Source organism: Drosophila rhopaloa, unplaced genomic scaffold, assembly GCF_018152115.1.
Source record: "Drosophila rhopaloa isolate 14029-0021.01 unplaced genomic scaffold, ASM1815211v1 contig_3, whole genome shotgun sequence".
NCBI classification, from domain to species: domain Eukaryota; kingdom Metazoa; phylum Arthropoda; class Insecta; order Diptera; family Drosophilidae; genus Drosophila; species Drosophila rhopaloa.
In genome coordinates, this window is record NW_025335123.1 from 7,052,920 (window position 1) to 7,077,566 (window position 24,647).

The 24,647-nt window shown below is 40.7% G+C and overlaps 3 protein-coding genes across 4 annotated transcripts; 1 reads left to right on the plus strand and 2 right to left on the minus strand.

Annotated features, from left to right (window-relative positions):
* Nucleotides 1–225: 225 nt before the first annotated feature.
* LOC108039381 (carboxypeptidase D) lies at nt 226–16,559 on the minus strand. Of its 2 annotated transcripts, none has more exons than XM_017116375.2 (9): nt 15,633–16,559; nt 8,057–8,292; nt 7,508–7,987; nt 7,337–7,437; nt 5,240–5,357; nt 3,322–4,648; nt 3,014–3,237; nt 1,732–2,939; nt 226–1,668 (listed from the first exon to the last, which is right to left on the minus strand). In XM_017116375.2, the coding sequence occupies exons 1-9, from the start codon at nt 16,080–16,082 to the stop codon at nt 1,499–1,501; spliced, it is 4,314 nt and encodes a 1,437-aa protein (XP_016971864.1). In that variant the 5' UTR covers nt 16,083–16,559; the 3' UTR covers nt 226–1,498. The 2 variants fall into 2 exon arrangements, with proteins under 2 accessions (XP_016971864.1, XP_016971865.1); XM_017116376.2 differs by lacking the exon at nt 15,633–16,559 and adding an exon at nt 10,465–11,080.
* Nucleotides 16,560–16,734: 175 nt separating this feature from the next.
* Nucleotides 16,735–18,840, minus strand: LOC108039366. Its single transcript, XM_017116346.2, has 2 exons — nt 18,416–18,840; nt 16,735–17,674 (listed from the first exon to the last, which is right to left on the minus strand). The coding sequence occupies exons 1-2, from the start codon at nt 18,458–18,460 to the stop codon at nt 17,339–17,341; spliced, it is 381 nt and encodes a 126-aa protein (XP_016971835.1). The 5' UTR covers nt 18,461–18,840; the 3' UTR covers nt 16,735–17,338.
* A 1,507-nt stretch (nt 18,841–20,347) lies between these two features.
* LOC108039398 (probable methylmalonate-semialdehyde dehydrogenase [acylating], mitochondrial) lies at nt 20,348–23,122 on the plus strand. The gene is made up of 2 exons (XM_017116406.2): nt 20,348–20,481; nt 21,318–23,122. Exons 1-2 carry the CDS (start codon nt 20,452–20,454, stop codon nt 22,848–22,850), a joined length of 1,563 nt encoding a protein of 520 aa, XP_016971895.1. The 5' UTR covers nt 20,348–20,451; the 3' UTR covers nt 22,851–23,122.
* The last annotated feature ends 1,525 nt before the right edge of the window (nt 23,123–24,647 follow it).

Below are 24,647 nucleotides of genomic sequence, written 5' to 3' on the forward strand. Positions count from 1 at the left end.
TAAAAACATTTTCTTTGAAGTTAAGGAAATTTGAATCGTAAAGCAGTAAATCACTTTCTGTAACTTTAAATAAGTAAGAAGTCTAATTGTTTTTCCCTGTGTGCGGTATATTTGCACTGAGGAAACTTCCATGTGATTCATCTGATCAGGAAGCTTGAAGATGGCCTCGATCCGACCGAGATTACACCTCCGAAAAGTTATTATGTGCTTTTTTCTTTTCGTAGATTTGTAGGTACATTATTATTTTATTCAGATAGTTTCTTACATAGTTATATTTGCCATATTTGTGGATATGTATACGATAAAGGTATAATAGTATGTATATTTATATAAGTAAATGCTGCACCTCGTGAAATATACTTATTTCATTTTCTTTTCATCTTCTACGGTTTTGTCGTTATGTGCTCTATAAAGTTAAAATCGTGCAGTACATATATTTGCCTACATTGGTTTTTTATATAATTTATTTTGTGTATATTTGTATTTTAAAGTGTAGGCATATCCAAGAAAATATTACAAAGCTGTTAACTGGTTTTGTTATGATTCTCTCCTAGCAAGCTGCGCATGTTTTTTCGTCTTTGAAAAATTATAATTCATGAGCCAGACTTATGCATATATAGGGTTCGAGTTTATGGGACTATATGTAACAACAATATTGATTAATTTTAAGCCAGGTAATTGTCCAGACAAATTTTGATTCCATTAAATAAAATTTAATAAATTATTAAGTACTTAGATTCAGAAATGGGCCCTATTTGTTAAGTTTTGAGTTTGAAGTGATTAAAAAAAGGTTATGAATTAATAACAGTATCTATTAGTTACTAAGGGGTTTTGAGCAGTTTAAAATTTTTGTAAAATATGTATAATTTTTATATCAAAACCAAAAAAAATATTTAATCAAGTTACAGGGAGATAAATAGCAAACTCAAACCACGATCTATGCATTGCTGGGTTTTTTTGTAGTAAAGCATTGAAAGGGTCTTTAATATACAACTAATTAGCAAGAGTCGCGTCCATCATCGTTCTCCTCACATATTTTCATTTCTTTTTTTTGCTAGAGTTGCAAGGCTCTCAGTCTTAAGTTAAGTTACGCTTACGCTTGGCTGGACATATATATAATCGCCATATAAACGGGCTATAAGGGCATGGAAGAGAGATTCGCCGAGTGGGTTGGAGGTTGGAGCACAACATTCTCTATTTAAAGCTGACGATCGTAATGCATTATAGGTGCAAGGTTCACTAACATTAAAGCGCAGGCGTAAATCGTATCATTGTACATCGAATGATTAGGTAACATTAAAAGGGTATATATTACACAAAAATTAAAAAAAAATGGTAGAGCAATGCCTTGCGTTGGTTTCTCTTGAAAACGTTTTGAATCACAGTTATGTTGTGTGTGGTTGTCGTGTGTTTGCAGTGGATCGTGGATCATGGATCATGGATCATGGATCAAGTGGTTCCTGGTGGTTGGGACAGTTGAGATTTGTTCATCAGGGATCTAGTGCCGGCGCTTGTTCCCGTGATTATGCAGCATCACTATCTCATCGCCACTGTCGTCGGCCACATCCAGTTCCGGCTCCATGTGCGGCCCATCGTCGTCCTCGTCATCCGTGTGCAGGATGCGCTCCAGCTGTTCCTCGTCGAAGTACGGCTGTATGGTCATGCCGCCTGAAGAACAAGAAGAGTGATTAGCTCGGCAGTTTAAAAAGGGTTCCCTACTTCCCAACTCACGTTTAATGGGCGATCGGAAGAGCTCCGTCTCCCCATCATCGCCCGCCTCATCTTCCTCCAGATCGAACTGCTCCTTTCCCTTTTGCGGCAGCAGGGAGAAGTTATAGTACGGCTTGTTACCCCGATGGCGTCGATAGAACCAAAACTGGGCGCACAGCACACAGACGATCACGCCAACAATGATCAAAATACTGGCAAACAGGATGAACAGAAAACGTGGCAGTCCAAAGACATGCTCGTTAATCTTCAGGTGAAAGACGACGTTCTCCGTGGCCAGGCCACCCTGAATCAGATGCAACTGCCGCGATGCCTCCAGATGACGCGGTGCCTCCACTTTTAGGGAGACAGTGCCCAAAGGTACCGCCGATATATGGTACTGTCCCATGCTGTTGGTGAAGTTCCGCAATTGCGTTTGCCCCACCACTGAAACCTTGGCATTGCGCACAGGATGATTGCTCTCATCCAGCACCATTCCCGCAATGCTAGTGGTGGCACCGCTGGCCTTGTTCTGCAACTCCACCACCTCTCCGCGAATCAGCGTAAATGGATTCATGCGTATGGTGCCCAAGTCCGTGATCTGACCATCTTGTATGTTCACTTTGATAATTTGGGACTCGTAATTGGGAGCGGTTACTTCCAAGCCGTAGAGACCGTGGGGCAGCATCAACTGGAATCGGGCTGCATTCTTCGTAACATTGATGATCCTTTGGTGCTCCAACAAGCGCACAAAGGCCTCCCTCAGCGGCTGACCCTTGTCGCTCTGCACCAGGCCACTCACTCCTGTTTTAACCAGCGCCAAGAAGTTCTTGATCTTATCGATGTTCTTGCGCCAAACGGACGCAATTTGCTTGTGGTGCGGCATGCGGCAGCAGGAGAGGCCCAAGGTGTAAACGGGCAGGTTGTGCATGCGGTACATCAGATTGGTCAATCTCTCCGTGGTCTCCCGGTGCGCCTGCCTCGTGGCGGATGGAGGGCACTGAAGGGGCGAGTAGTTGAACTCCGTCCGCTGCATTCCATGGGCAAACTTCTCCAGCACCGAGTCGCCCTTGGGATAACTCAATTCAGAGCTGCCCGCTCCGAAGGTAAGCATCAAATCAAAGTGCTCGCTGCGGAGAAACTGTAGAAACATGTCCTTCGCCTGATCTGTCTCTGGATTCAGGATGCGTTCCGCCAGCTCATCACCCAGCACGGGATCGCAAACGGAGGAGCTATTATGGGTTATAAGATAAGATAAGATTAAATGAGTTCTTCAAACACCAGGGCTTTGGGTGGGCTAACTCACTTGGCGTTGTACATGTTGAAGACATCCTGGAATTTGTTAGTCTGCGGCAGGAAATAGATAACACTGCGCTTCAGCAGATCGACCACAGAGGCATCCTGCAACTTGAAACCCTCCACGAGATGTCGCACCAGGTTGAGCACAATTTCTCTGCCCAAGGGAGCAGCTGTATCGTACAGGGAACTCACCACCAAGAGCTTATACTTGTGCTCGTCGGGTTCACCAATCTGAAAGGATAAATAAATCAGTGGGTTTACAGATACAAATTTTAGGTAAATAAAAAACGTTTTGAAATAGATCCTGTCACTCACATCAGAGGTCATCTTCAGGTAGTTAAAGTAGGTGCTGAACTCGTTGTCGGCATAACCAAAGCTGGCAATCTGTCCATTTTGGTTCTCCAGCTCCGCCAGGCGTGAACGAATCTCCGGGTTGGTGTGATACCGTGTGTTGACCACGTTCTCGATAATCCGGAAGTCATTGGCGGAGGCCCAGTGCTGCGGATCGTCGGGCATGAGGGTGACATCCATGCGCATCTCATAGGGCTCGCCCTCGGGCACCTCCACTTCCACCCTCAACGGAGCATAGTTGTCACCCAAAACGGTGAGATTGTGTCGACCGGGCAGCGCCAGCTTCCAATAATCCCCAAAGGTTTGACTGTAGCTCGAGTGATTGGCGCCATCCAATCGAACAACAGCTCCTGCGATCGGAGTGCCAATGGTACTGTGCACAAATCCATGGATGCCGTGATGCACCTGCTCAATAAACTGGAGCAGGGGTTCCCGATGATCATGCCAATATTGAGGAAGTTCCGCCGCCATCGGGAACTTATCGCAACCCATTTCGATGGTCAGCTCCAGGCATTTCGCCCTCACATAGTTCCAGTCCTGCATTCCCCCAGTGACACTGTACCACTGAGCACCGTTGGTGGTGCCATCGGCAAAGAACTCATTGCGGAAGAGCTCACACGGCTGGCCCAAGTGCATGGTGGGATGTGCCTTGGCATAGACCCCGGCCAGATGTCTGAACAGCGCATTGTCCTCCGTGGGATTGGCCTTGCGTCCGTTGATACTGGAATTCCTCAGCCTCATAGACAGATCATTGAAATCATTTTCGTTGTCGTCAAAGGGATAGTTGGCCACCAAGGAGCCACCATGGAGATTGGCGGACAGGACAAACGGCAGCGACAGGGTCCAGTTCATCAGGGCGGCCACCTCGGGTTCCGTAACCTTATTGTACCTATCTGTGCCATATTGATCCGGGAAATTCCTGTTTAAATCAATGTGATTGGCATTCGCTCGTCCAATTCCGCCGGTTCGATCACCTTCGATGGATATCTCATAGCCATCGGGGTTCATGCTGTACAGGAAGTGCATCCGGGTGCCATTCACCAACTTGGTTATCCTATCATCATTGCCATAGCGTTCCAGCATGTATTTGGTGAGGAGCAACAGCAATTCCTTGCCCACCACCTCGTTGCCATGCATATTGGCCACATATTTAAACTCCGGCACTCCCGGCACATGGGAACCCGGGGTGGCAAAGATCTCCAGCACCCAAAGATCTCGGCCCTGGACACTCTTGCCAATGCTGTAGAGACGGGTGAGCGATGGATAGCTGGCGGAGATCTCCCTCAGGTAGCTGGAAAAGCAGAAACAGGTGGAGTTTAGAAATAAATAATAACAAATAAATATACATAACAAAGGCGGGGAACCAAATTAGATTTACTCTCGTTTTTAATTCACATTTGGTAATATAAATACTGCTTAATCAGATACAACAGTTAAATTATTATCAGAAATAAATATAAAATATTTTAAAACACCTTATACTGAAACGCATATTCAAATAATTTCAATACGGAAAATATTCAGATGATTCAGTTCACTAAAAATGTTTAAAAAAAATAGATAAATAAGTTATAACATCTTTTTTGTAACTTTTTACCCACTTGCCTAGTTTATACGGTTTTAATCTAGAGAATTTCCAGTATATATTAATAACACTATAATATAAGACACAAACAAATATGTTTGGTACAACGTTTTCTTTTCAAATATAATTGAATGCCTAGCATATGTTGGATTTCGATTAGAGTAGTGCGAATACATAAAACATATGTTGTATTTCTTTGAAATACCCATTTGATATTTCACTGATAGGAGCCTATTAAAAAACAATTCCCACCAAATAACGAGTTTCTACAGGGTTTTCCAAGACCCAAATTCTTACCTTTCCATGGCCGTATAGTTGTGGTGTACGAACTTAGTGGGGGTCAGGAATCCATCAAACTGCTCCTTGCGCTTCTCTGGCGGCTCCGAGCGTTCCATCTTTACCTTCCGGAAGTTGCCTGCGGGGAGGGGAGAGCGGAAACGGAAATGGGTGAGGAGGTTGTGTGTGTGTAATCATGCCAGTTTTTCATGGGGGTGCCACATGCGGGTGCCTGGTGAAGTCAGGTGAGGAGGTGAGGATTGGATGCAGTGCGTCTAATAGTCAGCGGCGGGAGAAGCTAAAATCAGCAGCAGAATCACAAGCACAAGCAGATGTACAATTTCGATTGTTTATTTTGCTATAATTTCATAGTTCACATTTATTTGAGATAAAATCCAAGTAAAATGCCAAAGAAAATGCTTGATTCTTGTACGATTAAGTGCATACATAGACATACATATATATATATAAAACATATCCATTTTAAGATCTAGAAATATAGTTTGACTTTTGGCACACACGCTTTTCATTCGTTTTGATTTTTAGGTACTTAGTGGAATATACAATTAAAATTTAGATTTGACTCGACATTTCTCGGACACGCCCCCAACTTTAATACGGTCGTAAGGCAAAGGATATATACAAATATATGAGGCCGGTGAAAGAAACTAAAGGAAAAGAAGAACAAAGGAACCATAAAATAAGAGATTAAACAACTACAACTTATAACTTGCAACCATTGGGCATTAAAAAATGTTAGGTGAAAACGAACGAACCTTTAGAACCAAATGGCAAAAAATTACCAACATTTAAAAATACTATAATAATAAGCCTAAAAAATAACCTGTATGTTGTGAACAGTTTCCATGTATGAAATATGTTAAAAATAACAAATCATTAAACCAATAAAAATTTAAATGCTGCGGTTACCAAAACAATGAACCATGGGTGAAAATAAAACGCACCAAGCGAAAATCAAAATTTTATTCATCCCTAGCAAAGGATTTGTTGTACCCTCAATACTTTCGGGCCATTCCATTATTTTTCATTGGGTGTCTCGTCAACATCGTACATATATATATATTAAAAGCCATACGGAAGCATGTGTGCTACAAAAATAGTCGGATCGTAATTGATAATAATTTCGCTTTACTTCGAAAGGTTAGGTTTTTTTTCGGAGAGATGCTCAACAATCGTTTTTGATAGGACTAAACCATGTGGTTCGCATACAATCTATATCGATAGTGATAATATATAGAGCAGTATATGTATATAGTGGATATATATGAATGTGTTTATCATAGTTTTTTGCTCATCGTTGCTAAAATACTCCACAATACTGGGGTGGGGGAGATAAGAGGAGGAGAGATCAAGCTAAAACCGCTTCGTATTTGATTTTTGTATCTTTTGTTCGTGCAGGTCATTCGATGACCTTAAGTGGGCTGATTTCTTTATAAGTTCCTAAGTACAATTTGCTTATTCGATTATTGTATTCTATTTCGTTATTTGGTTTGGTATTTGTTCGTGTTTTCTTTCCATTCTCTATGTACAAATCAAAATTTTTTTTTAGCTAAGTGTGTGCGCGACAGAGACAGATACAATGGGCGTGGGAAGGAGATAGCTAACATAAGCTTGCAGTAAAGCAGAGAAAATCGCTAAGAACACATGAGATTCCAAAGTGAAAGTGAATGGAAATGCACAATAAATAAATACAACAAAAATTTAGGAAACATATATGTTTAAAAAAAATATAGCAAACATATATTAAACAGATTCGAATGAAACCAAAACTGATTCGATCCCACACGAAAGCCAAACATTTTTGTAGTTCTAAGCAGCTCTCACGGGGGGAAACGAATCTAGTTGTGGATGACAAGGAATAAATGAACATGTCATGGGCATCAAGATCGGGATCGGGAAATGACAGGGATAACATATATAGTACAAGGAATGTGCGGAGTGAGCAGGAGGAGCAAGCCAACTAGGTGCAGGTCATGGCATGGCTATGTGTGTGTTTTCGTTTTCTAGCTGGCGACTAAAATATATATGCGCATATATATATGTATATCCGTTGCAGCCCTCTCTAGAAATAATAGGGACTGTATAAACTGCTAATACCATCAAAGTTCGTCTCGACGGGCGTCAGCTTGAAGTCCAGGCGCAAGGCCTCCAGGTTATCGTTGGTCACCCGGACTTTCTGAGGGGCACTAGTCTGGTAACTGTATTTTAGGGGATATAAAAACCACATTAACAAGGCTTTTCGGCCACATAGTTTATCGAAAAACCCACCCAAAGGCGGCAGCATGCACGCTATAGAGACCCGGAGTCAACAGCCTCCAGTATTCTCCACGTTTCGAGGTGCGCATGGGTTTTTCCTCCAGTCCGGACACATAGATGCTGGCATCGGCTATTGGGAAGTCGCTGGCATCCTTAACTAGACCCTTGATCCCGATATGCGCCTGGCGCAGCAGCTGCAGCAGCGATCCCTTGTTTCGCTGCCATTCTTGGGGCAAGGTGCTGGCCGCCGGGTATTTGCAGCATGACAACTCGATAGTCAGCTCAAAACAGTTGCTAAAAGCGTAGTTGAAGTCCTGCATTCCACCGGAAAGCTCATACCAATTGGCTCCGTTAGTGATGCCACCTGTGAAGCTATCGTTGCAGTTGTTGCCCTTACTCATAATCGGATGGTTATCCGAATAAGTGTGGGCCAACTGCTTAAAGACCTGATCATCCGGGGTCAAACTCTCCTCGCAGCACTCGTTGTGGGCTCTGCAAAATAAGATAAAGATTTAGTTTGATCCTTAAATAGAGTAATTCCTTCGGTTTTGTAGAACCTACAAGGAGTTGTCGTAGGGATAACTGGTCACAACGGCTCCACCATGGAAATTGGCAGAGAGCACAAAGGGTTTGCTAATGATCCAATTGACCAGGGCCGCCGTCTCCGGTTGGCGGGATTGGGCGCGCAACTGGTGGACATGACTCTGTTCCAGGCGATCGGGAAAATCGCGATTCAAATCTATATTGGCCGCATTGCCACGACCCACATAATTGGGCAGTGATTCGCAGTTGCCCTCCTGTAATGAAAATAAATATTTCGCATTAATTAGCAAAGTTTTACATTGTATTTAATAAGATACAATTTGAAAATAGGTCAACAAGATTCAACAGTAATTCGATAAACCCTTTTTTTTAGGTATTAAAATGACCTTGTAAATAGCATTTAATGTATCCTATTAGTTGTGACGTTACATGTTGAAAGATTTTTAAATATAAATACAAATTTTAAGATATCAGTATTTTTTGTTTGTGTATAGTTTACTTAACAACCTTTGAGTATCATACACTTTCTGCAATCCGAGTTTATTGTAGTGATACTTCCTGAAATTTGGTTTGATTCGGGGTATAGCTTTAAACCAAATTTCAGGACGTATAACAACAAAGAACTTGAATTGCAGTTGTTTAATAACATAAAACATCATTAGTATATTTAATAACCAGATGATGCCAGTAGATGATGGAAATACCCATCTGTTTCAGGCCAAAGTTAAAAGTTTCTCTTTTGGTCTTTCACTCTGTTATGGGCTGATTGGCATGCAGGTCAGTCCTGACCGGAATTGACCATTTAGCATGGCAGTCAGGTGTCAGGCAAGTGATTACACCATAACAATCGCGGCGAAAGAAAGACCCCGGATCGATATTCGATAATAACATTGTGCAATGGAGCAGACAAAACAGAACGCATTGGTTTCCCCCCTTTTTCCTGGCAAATCGGAACAGCAATCAATCAATCAGAGCAAAAACTATAGGCTATGGACATCAGAAAGTGGAAAACAACACAATGAAGCCAGATGGCAAATCAGATGAACTAGAGGGGATCTTCCCCTCTGTGGATGGACTACAGACCATTGCATAATCAACAAATTACACCATTAAAGGGCCAACTTAAATGGATCATGTCATCATTATAGCCACAATGGTCACGCTACCGATCGGAAGCTCACTTGGGAAAGCATATAAAAGGCACTCCGTGGGATAAAACAATACAAGAGCAACACTTCTCTCTCGACTAGTAATGAATGAGTCAAATTTAAAGCTGAGGAACCAGAGAGGACTTTGCTTAAATCATTATAATCGTTATGAATCACGGGAATTTTTGGAGAATTCTTACGCCAATAACTTAAATAAACTTTGTCAGAGTTTGCGTTACAAGTAGAAAACAGTATATATCAAATCGGATGATTATTTTTTTAAAGCAATAAAATATAAATTTAATTCATTTAGAGTTCTTAGAAGAGTGAAAAAGACAAACGTGTATACAAATGTATGAGTATATTATTCAAAAGAATTTTTGAATTAGGGTAATATTCGTAGATTATTTGCTGAGTGGCAATATGCACGTATAAGTTTCCATATTGCTTATCAATTGTAAATACCCGCTAGAGCATCGGACAGATTGCATTATTCTGACCTTTGGGGCTGAGGCAACAACAAAGTCACATTGAGCGAGACTATAATAATTGTTTGTGCTTACTCCACATTAGCCACGATTCAAGAAGTTGATGATAAACAAACGAGTAGAAACCAATAAACCAGGTGTGTTCGTGAACAACATGTCAACATTTTCAATGGGGGAGTGCGAAGGAGAGAGCGACAGAGCTTGGCCTAACGCAATTGATTAAAAAGTGCCAAGTCTTGGGTGGGACAAACAAGTTGTTATTTGTCTTTTTACTGTGCTGTGTATTTATGATTTAGTGATTTGTGTGTTTCTACGCAAATGTCTATTAAACCTGGTAATGATGTACACATTTCAATGTACCATCATTTTTATAATTATTTTATACATTGCAATTGTTAACTGCCTTCCAGTTTTCTTGTAAGTTTCACTTCTCCCACACTCTCTCTATGAAAAAAAAAATACTACTTTCATTTTCCCTTTAACTACTGCTTCTCTTCCTTCCTGTGTAAAATCAACCGCTTCCACTTCTATTTGTATAACTCCTTGTTGATTATCCTCTTGTAGTCAACGGGTCCCACTTTGGTTTTTGGTGTTCCCGAAACACCTACTACTCTCTCTACTGTACCCACAAAGAAAACCCTACAGTACTCTCAGTACAGTAAGGTTCCCCCAAAAAAACCAACTACAGTGTTACCCCTCCCTCTTATTGATTTTTCACCCAAAAGCCCGACAAAACAAAACAAGCGCCCCAACAGGTGACCCCGGGAACTTTGGACGATTGATTCTTTACCTGGGACAACGCATAACCATCTGGATTCATGGTGGGCATCAGATAGATGTCCGTATTGTTGACCAGCTGGCCCAGTTCGATGACCCGTTCGTAGTTCCCGAGCAGATACTGGGCCAAGTAGACAAGGAGCTGCCTGCCCACCGTCTCATCGCCGTGCATATTGGCAATGTACTTGACGGGGGGAGTCAGGAGATTCCTCGACCTGGTGTTCCTTGAGATTTGCAGAGCCAGCAGATTTCTGCCCTCCAAGGAACGACCCAAGTAGTGAACTTTGGCCTGCTCCGGGTACGCCTTCTCCAGACCGGCAAACAGGTCCTCCAGCTGCTCCTGGCTGGTATAGTGCGGGTCCTGGAGGAAGGACTCGTCCTCCTTGATGATATAGCCACTGCTGGTGGATATAGCCAGCAACAGTGCGAAAAACAGGGCACCCAGAGACATCATCTCGTCGTGATTTACAATCTTTTCGACTTGGAGATGGTTTTGTTTTTTATCACTGGCGTGCGAATTGAGCGAGATACAGTTATTTTCCTCCAGCAGCTACTCCTCCGCTCTCGCTCGCTCTTTTTTTTTGTCCGTCGGGCGTCCGTTCGTCGTGGGTCGTCGTTGCAGCTCAGGCTCGAAAAATCAACTGTTTGAAAATTTGCTGTGTTGATTGGCCTTAAGCGCCCATTCGCCCGCCGCCTCTGCCGCTGCCGCTGCCTTAGTCGACGTCGCACAGTGGGGCGGGACACACACCCCCAGCCATGACTTATTCAGAAACCAACTATTTGACTTAATAATACAATTAAATAAGTTTTGAGAATACGCAATTGAAAAGTCTAAGTTTTTCCAACCAAATTTTGAATAAAGGAGCGATTTTAATTACAATTTTGAGAAACGCGCACACAAAAAGTAATAAAATTTAAATTAAATCAAAAGTTAAATTTGTTGCACATAGATTGATCTAATAAAAAAATACAATAATATATTGCACTTCAGTTTTTGAACCTTTTCGGGGTCTGTGACCCCACTGTTCATCGTTCCAAGAGAGCAGCCCCCAAAAGCCAAAAGAGAGGCGCTAATTGTAGGGAAATTACACGCCGGAGCGAACGCAAAATCCATCAAAAACCCGCTAGTGGAAAAGCTTTACCTCGAAGTTTTTTTTTTGGCTACCACGGATTAATTTAGTTTATTTAAACGCTTATAATTGAGTAGTTATTATCGGAAGGGGGAGTTGCCAGACCCAAAATGTGGGGCGCCTGCGCAAGTGTGGGTGAGAGACAGAGAGAGCCACCCGACGCACGTCAACAGGATATTTTTACGAAAATCGATAACTCCACTCCCACGCCGTGACGTCACAGACAGCCCGTTCTGCGTGGGTTCCAAAAAGGCCACCCACAAAAACATAGACACGTACATATGTACATATATTTACGTGCCAACGTGTTGGTGCTGTCTTATCGATAAACAAAACAAATTGGCACATTCACAATTGCGGCAAATCGCTATTATCAGACAATACGGGCATATGGCCACTTTCAGCCCCTCCTCTCCCCTCCCACTTCCTCTCATCATTTCCATTTATTAACGGCGGGTGCGAAATACAAATGCAAAGAGCTTAGCTCCGATCTGCTTGTTGAAAAGCTGTTTATTGGCAGAGAGGGGCTAAGTGGAATGCACTTCCTCAAGGAATTGCGGTTTTCAAAGAGATGAGGTGAATATGAATTGTGGATACCCTCAAAATACTAATTCCATATCAAAGACAAATTGTCTAACTAAATTTTCTTAATTATTTAACACCTTTCAATTTTTTCAGAATAAAACTGAGTTATTTAAAGTGCTTCTTCTGGATATTCATCAAACATTAAGAGATTTAAAAGACATACAAGCATACTATTTTTGTCGGTATTTATTTAAAAACCTGTAACTACTTTGTAGCGTCAACAAATATCCCAAAACAAAAAGACAAAACAATTTGTTTAAACATTTTAAACGTAGAGCCTTTTTTAAAGCATACACATGTGAGATTAGATTAATGTATTTCAAAAAAGGCTTAATAAAAATTAAAACGTTTAAAGTAATATCTGCTTAAGATTAGGAAGTGTATACCCTAAATCCTTGCACCTTTATATAATCTGTATTATGTTAACGGAGCGAACAGCTGTTGATAGGCAAGTGCACTCTGGGAAAAAAAGACTGTCAAGGCGCACGTGTGCAGCGGAAATTGGCTAACTTTGTAGCGCTCTTAACTCTCGGTAGCAAAACCCCATCAACAACAACAAACCGGTTGCGAATAAAGTGTCTCAATTGCAGGAAAATAAAGTGAATAAAGTGAACCGCGCGAACACGAACGTCATCGGGAGTTTACTTCTGCTGCTTTGCTGTTATTGTTATTGTTATTGTTGTGACATCTAACCAGTTTCTTGTAAAGTAATTACGATTTGCACCCGCTCAATGTGCCACCCCCTATCGTCAGTCACTTTTTGCTGCCGCTGTTGCAATTGCGAAATCATGACGTCAGTTGGGGGGCTTAGCGAACCGACACACTATGTTTACTTTATCGCCAGATTATTGGAGAGGCCATAAAACTGTCACCAAGATACGCACGCCCGCACACAGCGACAAATATCAAGGGATTATTCTTGGATTAAACACGGTTCTTCTCTGAACCAAATACACTTTTAAACTTTATATCAGAATCATTTATTGTACACCTTCTCATATTTACGTATGCGCATCAATTGCAAACGAAAAATAAGACGGTATCCTTGAATTAGTATAACAAAATAAATCAAGTTTAGATATATTATCACAAGATCATATACATTTATATCGTACGACAAATAGTATTACATGAACTGATAACTTCTTGTCTTGATGAAATAGTCCCTATCAATAAAAATCTCATGAAACTTTATATTTTCTCACAGTGCATGTCGCATTTAACAGCCTGTAAAATTTGTTTACTAACATTTTAATCTTATCCAAGTAAAAAATTGACCATTGAAGTGTCAAATAGCGGAGGCAATAAAGGCAATCTATAATATTTGTTGTCTTAACTAAAATTCTTAAGAAAAGCAATTATTCAAATTCTTAATTTGCACAGCTTTTTCAGCTTGGTCGTTTCTTCCATTAATGCCCATGTGCAATAATACAGTTGTCATTAAGGCAAATAAAAAACCAGACAAGATTCACAAAGATCTCCGGCCATTAGAACGCTGATAAGACTAATAATAATGCCCGTTTAATTGTGGTTATTTTTGCGACGTTTGTGCTCACTGAAACAACTTGAACCTTGGCAGCGTGTAAAAGTTGCCATTTGATTGAATTTGTATATCATCATATTAAATGTAGCTTGAATCTGAATATCAGGCGAGTTTATGAAAACTATAGGGCCACGTAGCGCAAAACTAAAGCCTTTTAATTAATTATAAATACGCTAAGCTCAAGATTCATTTTCAACTTAAAGATCATAGTATGAGCTTTAATGTTATCACATTATATATGAATTATTACTTAATCTCAAAAATTTCCGCAGTAAAATCTAAATTATTGAATAACGATTCTGGGAAATAATATTTTGTATTTATTAAAGACAAATAATTGGAATATTCATAGCTGAGAATTCTTTCTTCTTTTATTTAAGTCACGTTTTCGCTTTTCATTGTAATTCATTAAGAAAATAAGACTTCTTTAAAACCCACCACTTGAGTTGAAGAGCTCTTGGGATCCATTAAACAAGATACCATTCGAGGGGCACTCGAAAGACACTTGGCGAAGACATTGAGTGAGAAGATTTAATTATCTATTATGATCTGGAGAAATGCATTATATTCCCCAAATATTGGTCGAGTTTAGAAGGAACTCTCTACTGCTAATTGAGTGATCAAACACGTTGGTTAACCACAAGCCAGAAAAAGTGGGTCAAAACATTCCAATCACACTTTCTGTGTAGTTGGGGCATAAGATCTTGTTTTTCCGGAGATTGTAGATTGTATCCCCATCTCTATCTCGTTCCTCTCTTTTCTCTGCAAACAAAGACCCAGCGGGCTCAGTTCTGAAAAAAGCTGAGCAGATCGAATGAGAGAATGAAGAGGTAGAGGTGTCTATATAAACACTGAGAAAAAAAGACATCTGCATGGATTTCAATAGTGTTGAAAAAAAATATGACGAATAACTTACCATTCGTGAGAGAAAGAAACATTGGTCAGAACTTAATAAGACAGTAAAATAAACATTTCCGGAAGCAAAAATCTTTTTGGGAACATTAGAAGCTTAGAATTATTATTAATCTGTTAAAAAAATCAAAGTGACACGCAACTGAGTAAACTTTTTTTTTTACCGAAAAAGAAATTTTTGGTTTTGGTTTTTAAATTGTATTAGTTTTAACTTTCAATCCTAATAGAAAAACATTTTTTTGCTGTCTTATGTGAGAATTTAACGTTGACTCCAAGAACAATATATGTATGTGTATAAAACGATACTTATTTGCCCAATATCTAGTTCAATTATCATTTTCAGTTCTTAATATTTATAATTAGAAAATCAACGTGTAGCCGGCCTCCTCTTATGCACTATTGTATTTCAATAACAAAATTTAATAATAAGTAATAACAATTTCAGAAAAAAAGGACGGATATTCCTTTTTTTTTTAGAAATGATTGACGAAATGCATTTATATATTCTTGTAATACACTAATTCAAATTATAAGTTTGTAACGTAGAAAAAACGCAATAAATTTATGAAAAATTGCTCTTAATTAGATAAAGAAATATTAATTTATTCAGGGCGAACAACGCTTTGACTTAGGAAAACGCTGTGTAGATAAGGCAAAATTCGCACTGAAATCGAGAAGAGTTTTTCATATTTTTCTGACCAATACCAACACCAAACAACAATTTTGTAAAAGGTTCCCAAAGATTCAATAATTATAATTGGCTATTTAAAAAAAAAGTTTCCCTTAAATTATGTCCAGTTTTCTATTGCGATTACAAGTAGAATTTGTATAAGTGTAGTGCGATCTACAAACTATAGATGAAAGGGGATAACAGTAGGGTGGGGCACCTGGCAGTCATTTACAATCACTTTTATTTGCGTCGCCAGCTGTTTTTCCCCCTTTCTTTCGTTTTTTTCCGTCGATTTTTAATTGTAGAGAAATCAGAGGAAAAAAATAAAAATAGTGACTCACCTGGGCTTTGGCAAATCCATCGGGATTGCAGGTGGGCAGAAAGTGGATCTCGGTTCGATTGAGCAGGTCCTGGACCACCGAATCGCCCTCGTAATGGGTGGCCAGGTATTCGGCCATATAGAGAACCATCTGACGACCCACCGTTTCATCGCCCCGAATGTTTGCCACCAGCTTTACCATGGGCCTCAGAAGATCTCCATTTTTGGACTCCGCGGTGGGTGCACTTAAGGCCAGGGCGTAAATAGGTCGATCCTCCAGGGATTTTCCTATCGTGTAGGCCTGTGCCAAATCGGGATAATCCTTGGCCAGCTGAGTGAAGAGTTCTCCGATTTCCTGGTTCTTTAGATAGTGGGGATTCTCCAGGAAGTTATCCATTTCCTGGATCACCTGCACTTCACTGTATTCCCCGGCTGCGCAGGCCAGGATCAGAATTATGCAAAAACCCCACATTTTAGGGGGTTTTTAGGCGTTTTTGGGAAACTTTCCGGTTTTTTTTGGACACGTAGGCAGGCAAAAATATAATATAATAAAAAGGCGCAGGCGCGCCAGCTTTCACAGAAAGTGAGTACTACAAAAAATGCGCAATTTGATTGGTTTAAATGCCTTAAAACCCACTTTCTTGCACTTTCTCAGACCAAATTATCAATTTTTGCCTCAAATGTTGACACGCACACACAAACACCGCCAACGCTTACACCTACACACGCACACGCATACGCGCACACAAGTGCCGCAGAATGTTTTGCTTTCTTTTTATTTCACCGATTTTAGCACTGATTTCTTTATTCAAAAACGGTCGAACCTTTTCACGCCCCTTTAAGCAGCTGCAAAAACCAGTTCATTTTATTCGCAAAAACGTTGAATAAAAACACAATAAATCAGAAACTTCTACGCGAACGCAACCGCGAAAAGTGTTGGTGAACGTTGCAACCAGTGCTGGAAAATGCCAGAGGGCTGCACGATCAGATGGCGTTGCCAGATGGGTTTGAAAAGGGCCGCCAAGCGAATTATCGATAGTTTTTGAGTAATTGGCGGCAGATTTGAAAGTAAATGCTTTAAAAATGCTCCAAACGCTATAATAAATACACTTTTTGGGCTTAACTAGTTTTTATTTTCTCTAGATGTCAACAAACAAATCTCCAAAAGTGAAACGAACACAAGAATAACCAAAAACAGGTTGCCATTGTGTGTAGCTTAAATGTATGCTTGGTATCATTATTAAAACGTGTCGTATCAAAAACTAGCTCAAAATACGATTATGTTAAGGCAAATTTTGGAAAAGTGCATCAGACATTCCGGTTCGTCGTAAAGTACGCTATTCATCCTACTCTAAAAGTCTGCTTTATATGCTTTTTAGACTACGTTTTGTGTTCGAGTTTTTTTGATTTTTACAGTGATAAAAAAAATGGCTTATACAATTTTTCGTATCATCAAGTTAAATTGGTTTAAGTATGCAAAAACTCTAAGAACACAAAACACAGTGTGAAAAACACATTGGTGTGCTTACAATTGGGTGTTTCAAATGTGTTTTTTCTTTGAGTGTATATATATAAAGTATAGGATCTGATTTCGAGTCTAAATGCCTGGTGTGTGTCTGCGATATATAGTTACACAGTTGATTGCTTCAGATTGGTGTCTAGTCCCTACTTTTCCGCCCCTTTGACACATTTTCCGCTCCTTTCGCCTGAGAGGCCAATCAATAAGGTTCATGGATTATTCATATCCCCCTGCTCCGTCAGGGGTTTTTCTGCCTTTTTGCGACCCTTCTGGGAGCTGGCTATCCGCTGTTTTAGTGTGTGAAATGTCTGCTGCATGCTGCGCATTTGGTAGCGTATGGAGCTGCTGACGTCACGCTGCAACTGCTGCACCTCGCGAATGTCCTTGCGCAGATTCTGGTACTCGTTGGTCACCTCGCTCATCGACTCGAGCAGCTCGAGTACCTCCATTTCGTCCATCTGCTCCATCGTCGTCTGTTCGAGGCTGCGCTCCACCTCGTGGAGTTTGTGGGCCATCGTATAAAGCTGCGAACCGGCATTGGCCACCTTGAAACAGAGAGAAATGGGGTTAACTCACAGGATATTGCATTCCAGAACTTAAGTATAGAAATACTATACCATTTGATTTTATTGGTTTTAAATTCACCACGTCTTTTTACCAAATTCATTTAAAATATGCTGCAATCTAATGACTTGGGAATAATAACTTCTTGTTTACTTATTCAAAATTACCTTTTAGAATTTGGATGCATCTTTAAATAATTTAGCCAATATGTTTTTATCTTACTAGCTTTAAATATTAAATGTTCCTTAAAAATTTACCCATTTCAATATATTGGGTTTAAAAAGTCTTTATAAGACTTTAAAAGGTCAAAAGCTTGGTCCAAATAAGATTTTATGCAAAGACATGAAATTTTAGAATATGGTGTAAATACTATTTAAAATAAGCTATAAATGTCATATTAAATTTTATAATGTATGATTGGAAGACCTTTGATATTCGCTTTAGAAGCTCGAATCACATAATTGGAATATCAAGCCTACAATTTCAACTACGTCAATCAAGGAAAGTTTAATCACATATAGGAATGTAATAATGGCTTGGGAATGGCTGCCTATTTTTAGGCGCCATTACAAACAACGTACTTGGTGATTTATTATAATGGCCCGCCCTGTAATTGACCCCTTTGGAACGTATCAATTTTCTCTCACTGCAGGCCGAGGGCCTATCCCTGCGTATTGATAAGTGGCTATTCATATTCCCCTGGTCGATTTACATAAACTCACCGATTTTTCCAGGGCACTGATGTCCTGGTAGCCTGTGGTCTCCATCTTTCCTAGAGCTCCCTGGCTTCAACTTCCTGGCATGACAGTGAGTAGTAAGTCAGCGTAGTAAGTCCAGACTGCGCAAAATATGAGACTTATTTATCGTATGCCAAGTTTTAGGCGCGTCGGCAGGAGCGCTGGCACTCCACTCCAAGCTCTTAAAGCTCTCCAAGCAGAGTGAGCGCGTCCTGCGGGTCGTCCTGCTATTTATATGCTCCTGCACACATGTTGGCTTCCGCATCCACGAGAGAGAGAGTCAGTGTTGGCGTTTTTATGGCTACCTAATAAATATACCTTGAAAACATAATAATTTGGTAAAAATAAAAAAAACCCTAATTTTGTTGTTTTAATCGGCATTAGTTTAGCTAAGAACCGCCATTAGCCCAACCATTTTGACAGTTTGGTAATCATAACTTTAAAACTCAATGCTTAATAAAAAATAAATCGAAAATGTTTCCCCTTTTTAGCACTTTTGTTTTAAAAGAAAAACCCACGCCTTTAAAAAAAAAACATTTTTGGCGGTTTTATAAAGAAATTTGAAAAAAAACAAAATTATAGAAAATTCTGTAAAAAAAATTTTAATAAAATCTTTAAAAATGTTACACAACTATTGTTATTGAAACTTAAATTTCCCGTTCCGCCACTTTTGTTGTGAAAATATTGGCATCACTGCACAAAGAGAAGAAAAGAGAGACTAGCGTCCCATTGAAAGTCAAAACAAACACGCTCCCTAAAAACAGAGAAAGCTAGACATTTGTTTGTGGTTCTAAGGATCCCGTTTCACTGTGGGAAAGTACTTTTTAATAATGCTGACCAGGAAGCGGAAGTCCGAGGGAAAACTTTGTGTGCACCGGCGAAAAGCGAAATGGGGAAAGCTGAAATAAAAAACATCTGAAATGTTGTATTTCTATAGAACAAACGCCTAAATGTAGGCAGCACTATTTTCATTCACAATCTGATAGGCAAGCGCTTTGGCGTTTTTTAGCACATTCAGCGGCTTGCTTTTGTTTACCGTTATGTTCAGAAGGGATTTTTAAGGTTATTAAATTAGGTAATACTTAATATAGATAATTTATTTCCCAACATTAAGTTAGCACTATAACTATTTAATTAGATTTAGTTTTAGTTACTTATGAACAGAAGCCGGTTGACACGTGCCCTACCATATAAATACATACAGATGTATGTGCATATCTACGTTAATGGAAAAATACACAAATACCACTACATTGGATTTGTATCTCCGCGGGTGTTTATAAATACCCAATAAAAGATTTGTTTGCCGAGCACCGACAATTTGATGCTCTTTTATACAGGTTTCCATAAATAATTTAAGTACTTGTATAAAAATGCCTAATTAAAAATAATTGTTCATAGCATCTATTGATTCGAGTGACTATTGGTAAACATTTTAAAGTACAAGGGTAAAATGTCTTGAGTAATTACATTATACATTATTGAATTTTTAAAATTTAATCACAGTAGTTTTTTATACTATTTTGGAGAATTAAAAATTGTTATATTAATTATTTTTTGTATTTATTTACTAAACTTTCATTACCAGCCAATATGCCTTTCCAACAGGAAATTAAATGGAAAGACAAACATCGCAAAACAAACTCACGCTCACACACAAGTTCACAGCGAGCCCCCAACGAATAGCAACAACAATACTGATAACAACAATAACAATAGGAGCATACCAAGAACAACAGCTGCTGCGCCAGGTTCTTAAAGGTGTGTGAGTGAGTATGGGGCTATGGACATTTGCTATCGTTAAGCACTTTTTGACGTGGTCTTCGCCTCTGTTCTCGTACCGCCCATCCAGTTTTTTGACTCGTATATCAACAATCACACCACCACACCACTATATAGTAGAAGTAATTCACAGGCCCCCACATTGGCATCGAAATCGGCGGCTGCGTTCAGTTCTAGTGAAACCACCGTTTGGAGAGCACGCGATCCCCGCCCCAAAGTCTCAGCTAAATATCCCCAAGATGTCCCTAGTGCGTTTGATCGGCGCTGAGGTGAGTTTTTATTGTGTTTTGCGTGGTTGCTTCGTGTAAAACTACATAAGATATGCCCATTCACTCTTACTTTAGTGAATTTAATAGAAGAGATTTTTAAGTGCTTCGGAAATCTCACTCTCACTTTGCTTAAGGAAATGGTCAAGTGGCCGTGAATTGACCAATTGACAACACACATGTAAAACGCATGAAAAAGTGCATTTTATCAGCCCATCTCACTCTCACCTTACTCAATAAAAATGTAATGTTCTACAAGTGTGGGTGAGAAATCTCCAATTGACAACAACACATGTTACGTAATGTTCCGCTACGAACAGAAGAATAAGTAGAAGCAGAATTCAAAGCAAATAAAGCGAAAACAAAAACAAATGTCGCGGGGGATTAGGGGTATAATGTTTGAACTGGCGTAAAATCTAATAAAACGCGATAAGCGAAATAATTCCACGAGAGGCGAGCCATAAACTCATGTCGCCAGATGGACACTGATAACCGTGGGCGTGGCGCACCCCGCGTGGCCGCCTCTCGAGGGTTATCAACATCCAAAAAATAAACCACCTCAGCCCACAAAATACGGAATTATCGTTGAGGTTAGGATTCCGGGCACTTGCCAATTTGCAAGGCAAATCAATGTCAAGTGCAAGAAATTAAACGCATTAGGGGCATTCGAGTATGAAATGGTTTGTTGTTCGACAATAGTGACGAAAGCTACTATACTACTTTGAAATATAACTTTATATTATATTTTTTTTTGATGAGTTATGATTTTTAAAAGATGGAATTTGTAAAGTCTTCAGAGAGTTATCCCTTATCAACATGTTCCCCTCTTTCGTCCCCAGGCCCGCCATTTGGCCAAGAGGTCCTACTCCTCGGCCGCTCCCACCACTAAGCTGTTCATCGACGGCAAGTTCGTGGAGTCCAAGACGACCGAGTGGATCGATGTGCACGACCCGGCCACTAACCAGGTGGTGACCCGTGTGCCTAAGGCCACTCAGGCGGAGATGCAGACGGCTCTCGAATCAAACAAGAAGGCCTTCCGCTCGTGGAGCAACCAGTCGATCCTCACCCGCCAACAGGTGATGTTCAAGCTTCAGGCGCTGATCAAGGACAACATGGGCGAGCTGGCCAAGAACATCACCAAGGAGCAGGGCAAGACTTTGGCCGATGCCGAGGGCGATGTACTCCGTGGCCTTCAGGTGGTGGAACACTGCTGCAGCATCCCGTCCCTCCAAATGGGCGAGACTGTGGCGAACGTGGCCAGGGATATGGATACCTACTCACTGGTCCTGCCGTTGGGAGTGACCGCTGGAGTGGCTCCCTTTAACTTCCCGGCCATGATCCCGCTTTGGATGTTCCCGGTGGCCATTACCACGGGCAACACCATGCTGCTGAAGCCATCGGAACGTGTGCCCGGTGCCACCATGCTGCTGATGGAGCTCCTCAACGAGGCTGGCTGCCCGCCGGGTGTGGTCAATGTGATCCACGGCCAACACGATGCTGTTAACTTCATCTGCGATGCTCCTGAGATCAAGGCAGTGTCCTTTGTGGGCTCCGATCAGGCTGGAAAGTACATTTACGAGCGGGCTGGAAAGAATGGCAAGCGGGTGCAGTCGAACATGGGCGCCAAGAACCATGGCATCATCCTGGGCGATGCCAACAAGGAGAACACTTTGAACCAGTTGGCAGGAGCCGCCTTTGGAGCTGCCGGTCAGCGGTGCATGGCCTTGTCCACCGCTGTCTTTGTGGGTGATGCTCAGGAATGGATTCCCGATCTCGTGGATCGCGCCCAGAAGCTGAAGGTTAATGCCGGTCATGTCCCCGGAACGGATGTGGGACCCGTGATCAGTGCCGCCTCTCGTCAGCGCATCAATGACCTGATTGAATCTGGCGTCAAGGAGGGAGCCAAGCTCATCCTGGATGGCCGCAAGGTCAGCGTGCCCGGTTATGAGGATGGCTACTTTGTGGGACCCACCATCTTGAGCGATGTGACGCCCAACATGAAATGCTACACCGAGGAGATCTTTGGCCCTGTGCTGGTCATCCTGAAGGCGGACAACTTGGACGATGCCATTGGTATTGTTAATGCCAATCCCTATGGCAACGGTACCGCCGTGTTCACCACCAATGGTGCGGCTGCCCGCAAGTTCGTCAATGAAATCGATGCCGGTCAGGTGGGCGTTAATGTGCCGATTCCCGTGCCACTACCCATGTTCTCCTTCACCGGAACTCGTGGTTCCTTCCGCGGTGACCATCACTTCTACGGAAAGCAGGGCATCAAGTTCTACACCCAGACCAAGACGGTCACCCAGTTGTGGCGGGAGACGGATGTGACCCACACCCAGGCGGCCGTCGCCATGCCCACCATGAAGTAGGCGGATATGGATTAGATCGAAGGGGATTCTGGAGAATACCTGGGGCATAGCCTAGGCGATTCTGCGGCAGATCCTGAGGAGACGTAGCTGTTCCACGTATTGAATTTCTGGATGCTTGCACACAGGACGTATTTAGAAACTAGATACAAAGAAATTATTGCATTTATTTTTGTGCCTGTTTATTAGATTTAAGAAGATGTTTAGAGACAACAAGAGAAGCTTGAAAAAACTAAAATGTAAAAGATAACAATAAAAAGTTTGAAATCGTAAAATAATGTTTAATTATTTCGGATCGTAATTAGAGGTTTAGATCATTGCACTTTTAGTACACATAACGAATTTTCTTTGAGGTGTCCAAGAATTTTAACTGACAACTTTAATAATATAGAATTAAAAATTTATAATTGAATATTTTTTTATTTATAAAGTCACGGTAATATTTCTGAACTAGTTATACCCTTGCAGACGGTATCATAATTTCACTCAAAAGCTTGCAACGCAGTGAAGGGCACATTTCCGACCCTGTTAAGTATTATTAATCAGCATCACCAGGCGAGTTGATCCGGATGAAATTCCAAATTTTCAAATAAAAATTGGCTTTGCAAAAAAGTGTCCAATAACTGCACTTTTGAATTCATAACTTTTCTTAAAGACATCCGATTTCAAGGTGGCGTACTTCTAAATGATTGTGGTTTAATTCTCTAAAAATCTGTGTTCCCACTTTAGCATTTAATTTTGGGTCGGTTTTTTATCATTTTAATGATGTTACCCCTTTCCAAATTTTCGGAAAAATAGCTTTTGGGAAAAGTGACCCAAAACCTTCACTTCTGAGCTCATAACTTTTCTTACAGACATCCGATTTCAAAGTGGCATACTTCTAAATGATCGTGGCCTAATTCTCTAAAAATCTGTGTTTTCAGTTTGGTTTGCATTTTTGGGTCGATTATTCGTCATTTTAATGATGTTACCCCATTCCAAATTTTCGGAAAAATGGCTTTGGGGAAAAGTGACCCAAAACCTTCACTTCTGAGCTCATAACTTTTCTTACAGACATCCGATTTCAAAGTGGCATACTTCTAAATGATCGTGGCCTAATTCTCTAAAAATCTGTGTTTTCCGTGTGGTTTGCATTTTTGGGTCGATTTTTCGTCATTTTAATGATGTTACCCCTTTCCATATTTTCGGAGGACTGGCTTTGGGGAAAAGTGACCCAAAACCTTCACTTCTGAGCTCATAACTTTTCTTACATACATCCGATTTTAAAGTGACATACTTCTAAATGATCGTGGCCTGATTCTATAAAAATCTGTGTTTTCAGTTTGGTTTGCATTTTTGGGTCGATTATACGTCATTTTAATGATGTTACCCCATTCCAAATTTTCGGAAAAATGGCTTTGGGGAAAAGTGACCCAAAACCTTCACTTCTGAGCTCATAACTTTTCTTACAGACATCCGATTTCAAAGTGGCATACTTCTAAATGATCGTGGCCTAATTCTCTAAAAATCTGTGTTTTCCGTGTGGTTTGCATTTTTGGGTCGATTTTTCGTCATTTTAATGATGTTACCCCTTTCCATATTTTCGGAGGACTGGCTTTGGGGAAAAGTGACCCAAAACCTTCACTTCTGAGCTCATAACTTTTCTTACATACATCCGATTTTAAAGTGACATACTTCTAAATGATCGTGGCCTGATTCTATAAAAATCTGTGTTTTCAGTTTGGTTTGCATTTTTGGGTCGATTATTCGTCATTTTAATGATGTTACCCCATTCCAAATTTTCGGAAAAATGGCTTTGGG

Coding starts and splice junctions, on each gene's coding strand:
- LOC108039381 (XM_017116375.2), bottom strand. CDS start 16,082: ATGTGGGGTTTTTGCATAATTCTGATCCTGGCCTGCGCAGCCGGGGAA. Junction 7,438..7,507: donor GTGCATGCTGCCGCCTTTGG/GTGGGTTTTTCG, acceptor CCTAAAATACAG/TTACCAGACTAGTGCCCCTC. Junction 2,940..3,013: donor TTCAACATGTACAACGCCAA/GTGAGTTAGCCC, acceptor AACCCATAATAG/CTCCTCCGTTTGCGATCCCG.
- LOC108039366 (XM_017116346.2), bottom strand. CDS start 18,460: ATGGAGACCACAGGCTACCAGGACATCAGTGCCCTGGAAAAATCG. Junction 17,675..18,415: donor TCAGTGCCCTGGAAAAATCG/GTGAGTTTATGT, acceptor CTCTGTTTCAAG/GTGGCCAATGCCGGTTCGCA.
- LOC108039398 (XM_017116406.2), top strand. CDS start 20,452: ATGTCCCTAGTGCGTTTGATCGGCGCTGAG. Junction 20,482..21,317: donor TGCGTTTGATCGGCGCTGAG/GTGAGTTTTTAT, acceptor TTTCGTCCCCAG/GCCCGCCATTTGGCCAAGAG.